We start from the raw sequence: 9615 nt of genomic DNA on the forward strand, positions 1-9615 counted from the left end.
TCACGGAGCAGCGGCTGCAATTTCTTTCGTTCTGAAACGATCGCCAATTGGATCAAAAGAAGGCGCCAACGGTTTCGAACATATACGGGGGGGGGGGGGGCAGAAAAAAAAACCCAAATCAAACAAGATAAGAACAAAACGTAATGATGACGCAGAAATATACAAGTTTCGAAAATTCGGCTCATTCGCTCGTACTAATTCAGAGTACTTTTTTTCAAGTCCTCAGTTTGTTGGTATAAATCGTTATCTGTAAGGCCGTCACTATATCTTGATTAGAATTGTAAGATTTATTACGCAAAAAATGACAAGAGTTGTAAGCTAAAATATATACAAAAATTTTCTGTTCGCTCGCTGCGTTCGCTCACCAAAATTTATAAAAAAAGAAAAGAAGATAAGAACAAAACGTGACGATGACGCGGACAAAATGACAATGTCTATGTGTTCACATATGTCATTTTATATTTAGCAGGAAAAAAGTTACACGGGGCAGCGGCTGCAATTTCATTCGTTCTGAAGCGATCGCCGATTGGATTAAAAGAGGACGCCAACCATGCCAACGGTTTCGAACATACGGGGAGGGGGGGGGGGCGCAAAAAAAATAAGAACAAAACGTAATGATGACGCAGAAATATACACATTTCGAAAATTCGGCTCATTCGCTCGTACTAATTTAGAGTATTTTTCAAGTCCTCAGTTTGTTGGTATAAATCGTTATCTATATAATTGATATTATATCATATTGATACTATATGTTGATTAGAATTGTAAGATTTAATAATCAAAAAATAACAAGAATTCCATGTTTTGTAAGCTGAAATAAAAAAATTTTCGGCTCGCTCGCTGCGCTCGCTCGCCAAAATTTATCAATATTCATTACATCTAAATCACCCTCAAAAGACTCCTTTTAAGTGCTTGAAAAAGCATATCATGTGCACTTTGTTTAAAGTCCCTACCGGGATGGGGTTGGGGTTGAACACTTTTTAAGAAATTAGGGGCGCAATTTTCGCGCTTGCCCCGGGCACCGTTTTCCCCAGATACGCCACTGAGTATAGCTATGAATATCGTCTGAGGCTGAGAGCGTTGATCTAAACGTTTGACTTCAAGACAACCCTTCAGTCTTTTCACAACGCAATTTGCACAACGCTGATAATTATTTTCAGTGCAGTCGTCGAGTACAGGCCTTCATGTTGGGAAGGAAACTCATTGACGTTTAAAATGCAGTCGTAACAGTTTGAAACTGCAATTATATTTCTACAGACGTCCACTGGTCCAATTCATTGTTGTGTCTCCGAGTAATTTTCATTAAAACCAATTCACTTGCCCTCTGAGTTAAGGAACAATAAAATGAAATGCATATTGACTTTTGCTGATTTGTGATACTCTCAACTGTTATATGTTGGTTAATGAATATTTAAATACGTGCCATATGTCCTACAGTATTTTTGTACTAGTTTTCTTACTTGGATACACCTTAAAAATACAAACTTCCAAACCAAGATTCTACCAGTATCTATAAATTATATATAGGCCTATACAAATTGACGAAAAATAGTAGACATTTTATTATTGAATGTACGACACACATTTATTTTTTTTTTGCCACATAGCACTGACGTTTATACGTGATGTTGTTGTTGTTGTGTTTCTCCTGTCTTGTTTTGTGTTGTTTTAAACTATCCTTATGTTAAGTATATGTAGTATGTTTCATAAGAATCCTTTGAGTAGTTCACAGTATACATGCATGCCTTTTAGTCGACCTCTCAATCCTTTTTTCCCCTCTACACATGATTCTGTATTTTGCCGTTATGCATGTATATCTGTATTTGTTAATTATCATTACCCTTTCCACAGCTGAATGTATGCTTATGACGTAATTCCTGATTTACTGAGATATGTTTTGTTGAAAAAAATGAAAATAAATGAATTGAATTGAATTGAATTAAATTTGATTTAATTAAATGATCAGAGTACCTTGTATTATGAACCGATGCAACACAACATGCATTTGTTACATTTCATCGTTCCTTTGATTCCGTGATCATAACTATTACATTGACTCTACCACTTCCCTAAATGGAATAGTTGCCCATCATATCGTGCGGCAATCTTAGGATGAAAATTCTATCATTTCATTTTGATTGAGTATATAGACGCATGATAGTAACGTGCATGGAACAGATCTATCCGTTTCATAATTGCCTACTTGCACTGATATTCTTTAAGAAATGTTGAGATTAAATCAGTGTACCAAAACATGACGCAGTCTCCTTTTAGATTGTGATGTGCGGAGGCGGATTTTCCGCATTTTCAGTATCTTCTCGAAAAATAAAGAACAAATTTCCACCAAACGTGGCAGGTGGCAGGTCAACATGCAGGTTAATAGAATAGAAGGGGCACGGGGGGGGGGGGTGGTAGTGATGAAGGGAGGACAAAGGAATAGAATATAAGAGATTGTTTAAATAAAAGAATCAACAGAACCAAAAGTTATACAGCTAATAGATTTATATCGGAAAATACATTTATAGATGTATTTTCAAAAAATGTTGTTTCATTAAGGGGGCAGTAAGTCGGGGGCGATTGTGGGGCAAAAGCAAAAAATAAAAAATAAAAGAGATTTGTTCAATAAAAATCCCCAGAACCAAAAGTTATTGGCGGGTGAGGGGATACCCAATTAAGGGGAGAGGGGGAGGTGGCGGATCCAATGCCTTCCCCATTTTCAGCATCTTCTTGCAAAATCCATGACAAATTTTAAATAAACGTTGTAAGTAGCATTCCCAGGGTAGCAAAATCCCGCATTGTTCCGATGGGCAGCGAGTCCAGGGGGTGCATGGGACCCTTGCCCCACCCCCTTTGACATCCCCTCATAAGCTATAATATACTTGAAAAATACGTCATAAACATGATAAATTTACTTAGTCTACACCATATTAGCTACATCACTTCTATTCTGGATAATTTGATTAAGCCTTTCCATTATCCGTTTGTGCAAGTCTGATTTGAATTTTATTATTAATTATGGAAACTTTACCTCGGACGTCTGTTAAATGACAACATATTTGTTTATTTGTTTGTTTGTTTGTTTGTTTGTTTGTTTGTTTGTTTGTTTGTTTGTTTATTTATTTATTTGTTTTCTAGCTTCTTTCCTGTGCACTGGATGGGGCCCCGCGGGACCAAGCCTCGCTTGAACTGACTTTCACAGCTTGTCATGGCAATGGATTTTCGGCTTGATGAATCTCCTACTCTCGTATCGTATACAGTTAGCTACGAGCTAATGCAATATTAACTTAATCTCATCAACACTATACGTTGATGAGCATGATAGCCATTTGGTGCCCGCTGCAAACAGACGAACGGCATAACTTGAATATTACACGAGCCTATATAATTTACTGCGTGTTTCCAAATTTGTATACCTGAATAGATGTTCTGAAGCTCCAGTTCGCAGCAAAGTCTAGTTCGTGGCAAGCGCTTTTAAACGTGACTATAAATGTCCACATAACAAAGGAACTACACTATGGAACATGTATTTTTCTTGTAGAAATGTCTTTGACAGTTTCTGTCCTCATCCACAAATCCTTTAACACTTCGTGGATAGAAGAGTTAAACAGGACTAGAAAGTTGATGCAGGATCATCGGACATACAATGGATACTTTGCGTGCAACCTCGATTCAGTTTTTCGGAAGCAGTCGCCTCCTTCTTCCTATCAATGTTCACGGTTCGTCCATTATAGCTGAATTCTGTCAAGAGCCTGATGATACCCCATTTTTCTGTTGAATAAAGGAAGAACGTGACCACATTTGAACATTTGGACATAGCTCGCTTCATTCCAAACCGTTCGCCCCATCATACAACTGCATTGACAGGAGCAGGAATTACAGTTCCCAAAGCAAGGAGATTGTAGGGCATGAATGTGGCGGAGTCGAGTCTTGCACCACAACATCCCTCGGGGTAGAGAAACCTCTCCACCACTTTCCACTGACACTTCACACTCCTCAAGCCAGCATTTTCCACCGAAGAAAGTTGAGTGTGTTAAAAAGATGGCGGCAAAATGCATGGCCATGCTGATGAGAGTGTGCTCAAAGAAAGTCATCATTCCATCTATCGTGTGGTTCTTGTACCTCGGCCTCGGTGCCTACATGTTCAGTGCAATCGAAGGGGACAAGGAGACATCGTATTTCAAAGACGAGGGCAAATGGCTGGAAGAAGTTCTCCGTGAGGTAGGATGAATTGTGAGCTGTGTGCATCAAGGAAGAAAACATGAAGATAATATCTTCATCTTCAACCCTACATGTATAATTATCATATAAGGGTTGGGCGTGATAACGAATACACATCACTCCTATTTTGCGATCTTTGTCGGCTTTCTTCTTCTCTCGCCTATACGATGTAGACATGATTTAAGTCTCACTCTTATTAATTTTGTTTCACAAACAATATCCATCTTACATTGAAAGAGCAGCGTCTGGATTGGTTGCGTCTAATACAGGTATACGGTGAAACAGGACAAGTTATTGTTCTCTTCTGCGACAATGTATATATATATATATATATATATACAGCATTTTGGAATACAAAGTAAAGTTGCATCTCAGTGTACGAACTTCCTTTGCTTGCCAAAGCTGAAATTCAATTTCAGATCATCTACAAGCCTCTCTGTATCTTTTTTTTTCATATTAATGTTTTGAAGATCTGATTTTATTTCATATCATTTCTGCACTTTTCACAAAATTTATATAGCGTTTGCGAAAAACTTTCCCAAAATGATTATACTGCATTTGACAAAAAAAAAGACATATACCGATTATACTGTATACTTCCCTCTGATCACTTCAGTTTAATGACAATGTATGATTATCGTAAGGTTCTACTTTGTATTGTACACTCTTTTCATTTTATTGATGAGTCAATCTGTTTTGAGACTCTTTTTTTCATTTTTTTTTCATATATATGATGTATATATATATATATATATATATATATATACATATATATATATCAATGTTTTTATCCTGTTCTTCATATGATTGATTCCACACGACAGGCCATAGATGAAACAGAAGATTTGTACAAGAATCTGCCATTTCCGGACGAATGCATATCAGGATCAAAAAAGGACCTTATGATAGGCGCAGTGAATGCCAGCTCTGAACTTCGCATAAAAGTGCAAAACTTGACGGACAAGATCATGCATCGGTTCCATCCCATGAAATCTGACTACAGATGGGACATGACTGGTGGAATTCACTTCTGCTTGACGGTTCTATCGACGATAGGTAGGGCAATAAAGAATGGACGATTTTTAAAGGAGACCCTTGGATGATTTTCAGACTTTTACATTTGAACAACTATGAATTAGTTTTACAGAGTACAGAGTTTCAGAATTTATATTGATTGGGTTGAGAAATAAGTTTTTTTTAACAGATTGCAATGAGCAAGGATGATGACGTGGCAGACTCACCATAAGAATGCTTTGGTTGGGGCTCAAGGAAGCAGAACAAAAGAAGATTGCATGCGTGAACTTTTAAGCAAATGTTTTTTTTTTCTGAAATATGTGAGGCTCCTGTGTCATGATTACTCCTCAGTGTAATTTACTAAAGATTTTTCTCAGTATTGTTTCTCTGCTCAAGGACTACAATAAATTCCACAGATCTATACATGGAGCTGTCGATTTATGTACAACATGATGTGAAATTATGAAAATTGTCTGGAATACCTCTTTAAAGAGAACATGGAAATGGATGCTCCATCGAGCGCCTATCAGCCATACTGGAATAGAAGCCAAATCTGCTTAGAGGGTGTACAGGAAAGCCTAATAAGTGCCTGTTTATATAGTCAAGAAATGTGTTCAATTCCATCGAGACGGCATGATTCTATTATAGCGAACATGTTTTTGATTGATTTGTTTTGATTATGATTCATTGGTTCCTTTATCTTTTTCATACACAAATCAAGGTGCATATTTTCACTATTTCTGTGATTGCTGGAATTACAATATGTGTGCATGCAGAGTAACATATGAAATAAAGAAAGCAAAGTAACCTAACAGAAGAGCCCCAACCCTAGTAAGACTCGCTGCGCTGACATTTTTTTGTGTGTAAAAAGTATTATTTGACGCACAATTTTTGAAGGCTTTAAATGATAATGGTCGTCAACACTTGTCTCTTTGCTCAAAAATTCTCATCCTTGTTGTATTGGTTTCCTTCTATTTTACCTGCATTGCAAGTTAAATTTTTTTAGTAAAGATGATAATGGACACACCGCCGACGCCACGTTTTCAAAAGTGTGTGTGTGTGTGTGGGGGGGGGGGGGTCACTTCCAGGTTTCATGAGCTAAGAGGCAAGCAAGCAAAAAAAAAAAGCCTTCAGCGCAACTTCTGGTGCCACTTCCGGGTTTCTTCGGCTGACAGGCAAAAAAAAAATGCCTTACCGCGCTCACACTTCAAGGTTGAAGATTTCCACTTCATTCTGGTACCACTAGCAGAAAATTTAATTGACTGAACAAATGCTACTTGTTGTAAAATTTGCGCAATGTTACTTTATATTCCCGTTGTCTTGCCGTATTGCTATGTTTTGGTCAACCACAGGGTACGGCCTCATTGTTCCAAGAACACAGAAAGGTCGATTGGCCTGCATCGTATACGCTTCCATCGGGATTCCTCTGAACATCGTGTTTCTGGCGGGAGTCGGGCGGGTGCTCGCTCACCTGATCGACTGCAGCTATCGGCGTTGGCTTCTCCTCTTCGGCTGCGCGAAAGCCTGCAAAGAATCAACGATGGCAATGAATCACAGAATCAAGCCCAACTCCGACGGAAAGTCAAAGGTAGTCTCACACTGGAACCCTATAAGCAAGAGGGTCAGCAGCGAACAAAATTCTGAAAAGACTGGAACACAATGTAACAAACTGGCAACTCCGAGAGCAATATTCACGGTTGCCTATAGCGACTGGTCCGTGCCTAGCACCAGTAGACCCGAGCAGACGGCAGAAAAGGCTGCCACCATGCCGGACGACGATCCCAGGCCGGTCTCGAAAGGAAATGAAGCAGGTGAGATTCAGCGCGTAGAGGAGCTCCCCGACAAACCCGTTGCTCCTCTGTGGTACGTATCGCTGTTCATAACAACCTACATGACTGCCTTCATTCTGCTCCTGCACTTTTCCGATTCCGCTAATGACGACTGGTCGTTTATTGATCTTTGCTACTACGAATTCATTACCTTTTCGACGATTGGATTCGGAGACTTGTACCTGAAACCTCCGAAGGGACATACACGTCAATTACTCGTATTCATCGACGTCGTTGTAGTCATCATCGGTATGGCATCCCTGTCGGCCGTCGTCAACATCGTAGCTTCTACAGAACGACTTGACAAGGCTGTGACATGGGCCCTCGACATCCTACTCAAGATCTGGAATTCTATTGCACATGCTGCCCGTCGCTTTTGCCAGAGTCAACGTAGTGGTCGTTGAGACATAGATCGCGATGCCTCTTTCCAGTCTTTTAAACATGCGCAAAATGACCAGAGCTTTATGAGGTAGTCATCCAGTGATTGGTGAGTCTTTATCCTCTTCGACAAGGAAAACAAGAAGGCCAACAGACTCCCCATTGATTGAAGGATAAACCAAACTTTGATGGTCTTGTAAGGACCTAATCAATTTTGTTGAACATGGATTCTTGTGCACGTTGAGGGCGTATTATCGTTTATGTTTACTTTACGGAATCTCATCTACTGTTTGCTCATAATGTAGACATTGTATCAAAAATATTTTAACCTCAAGGTACGCCATGGTTGCTTGTGCACTTCAAAACTATTCAGTGACGTTACAATGACATTGCAAGACGCTCTTTATCCTCTTCCTTTTTATTTTTATAGAATGGAGTATTCCGTACTATGTCATTGTTGCAGGTGTACAACGACTTTTTGCGATTAGATATAAGACGCCGCTTTTTTTACGAATAGCCGACTCTCAAGTATTTGTAACTTTTTTGTCAAACACTTACCTATTTTTACCGATCTTTTCATTACCTGTCAGTATCCATTTAACTTAAAAAAGAACTTTGTTCTATGAGGTAATGTCTTCAATCCAAAGTGCTATATTCTACGTAAGTAAGTGTTTATTGTAATTCTAACAACAGTGATTTGAAGTGCCTTTGACATGTCTACTTCATTTTCTAATCATTTTCCCCTGTGACCTATATGTGACAGGGATTTACTGTATTTTAGATAAGAATGATATGTCGATATGATAGAATGAAAATGTTTTCTTACCGAGATATATATATATATATATATATGGCTGCACACTAACCCATTTTTCCTCCCGATCCGACCTGTCTCTGTCGGACCAAAAAGACGATTTTTTTGCTGGTCCGAACAAAATATTTACTGGTCAACAACAACAACAAAACCATCAAATGGCTTGCAAACTTATTTTCATGTTTTTTGTCGAGTACTGTTAACCCCCTGCACATTTTACAGATTACTATTTTGTTTATTACACAAGAATTGTTTATTACACAAGAAAACCTTTATGGATCATTACATAGAGAAAGAATAAAAAGCAATCATTTGTGAATTGATCCGAAAAGGGAGAAGAAAAAATGAAGAGGTTGAAATGCGGTATTTAATTTTCTTCCGAGAAATTTCTCTTCGCATAATTTGTATGCGTTCTTAAAAGTACGCTGTACGTATAGGGTCGAATTTGTGAAACTTTGTACACCTGTCTCTTCTTCGTGCATAGAATCATTCTAAGAGAATTGAATATTTTGTTTGTGAATTACAGTGTGAAAATAATAATGAACAAAATCAGATTGTAGCAAATGCGTTTGTTACTTTTTCTAAGCATTGGCGCAAGTAGAGAAGGAGAGTAGATCGTATCACCGGACGCTTTATTTTTCCGTGGCTTTGAATTCCGTACTCAGAGGATGAAATTTCGGCTGAAAATAACACCACTTATTCACAGACTCCTTGAAATTACGAATTCAGCCAACTTATGTCAATTGTTCGCTCCAGTTTTTAGAAAATATGCTTTAAACAAACCCTCTAAAAAAAAAAGTTGTCTTTTTGCGCGGTGCAAAATCGCATTGTATTACCGGACACGATTTTCGTAATCAAATAATCGAGGTCTTTCGCACCTATAATCGTCATTGCACCAGAATCACAATTCATCCCCCAAATCTCCGTACACATTCTCACCGAGCGGATGACAAAGAAAAAATTGGCAAATGAGGCTCAAATTTCGCATTTTACGGTAAGATGTATATCTTGAACATTTCGAACAGTTCAAGCAGTAAAACCAAGTTGTTGTGAGAAATCGACAACTTCTATTTTACGTGCTTTGTCTATGGGAGCTGCATGCGCGGGTGACGAGTTGCGGGACCCTTTAGCGCACAACTATTCCGCATCGTTTGCGTTTGAGGACGATAGCTACAAATTTCCGATATCGATCAGTGAACTTTTGGTTCTGTTGGAATCTTCAGCATTTTTCCTGTATGTGAGTGGGATTTCATAGAATTTCAGTCACGAAGTGTGATTCAAACATGCATAAATATTTACCATGACGAGATGCGGGTCACTCAACTATAAATTTGAGGTAATATGTGAATTTCTTCGTGTTTT

At 38.5% G+C, this 9615-nt stretch overlaps 1 protein-coding gene across 1 annotated transcript; it reads left to right on the forward strand.

Moving 5' to 3' along the window:
• The first annotated feature begins 4038 nt into the window (after positions 1 to 4038).
• On the forward strand, positions 4039 to 7465 carry LOC139727746 (potassium channel subfamily K member 18-like). The gene is made up of 3 exons (XM_071638725.1): positions 4039 to 4218; positions 5043 to 5274; positions 6585 to 7465. Exons 1-3 carry the CDS (start codon positions 4039 to 4041, stop codon positions 7463 to 7465), a joined length of 1293 nt encoding a protein of 430 aa, XP_071494826.1.
• The last annotated feature ends 2150 nt before the right edge of the window (positions 7466 to 9615 follow it).

This window comes from Diadema antillarum, unplaced genomic scaffold (assembly GCF_040938485.1).
Source record: "Diadema antillarum isolate AM-2024a unplaced genomic scaffold, OU_Dant_1.0 seq00000150_RagTag, whole genome shotgun sequence".
Taxonomy (NCBI): domain Eukaryota; kingdom Metazoa; phylum Echinodermata; class Echinoidea; order Diadematoida; family Diadematidae; genus Diadema; species Diadema antillarum.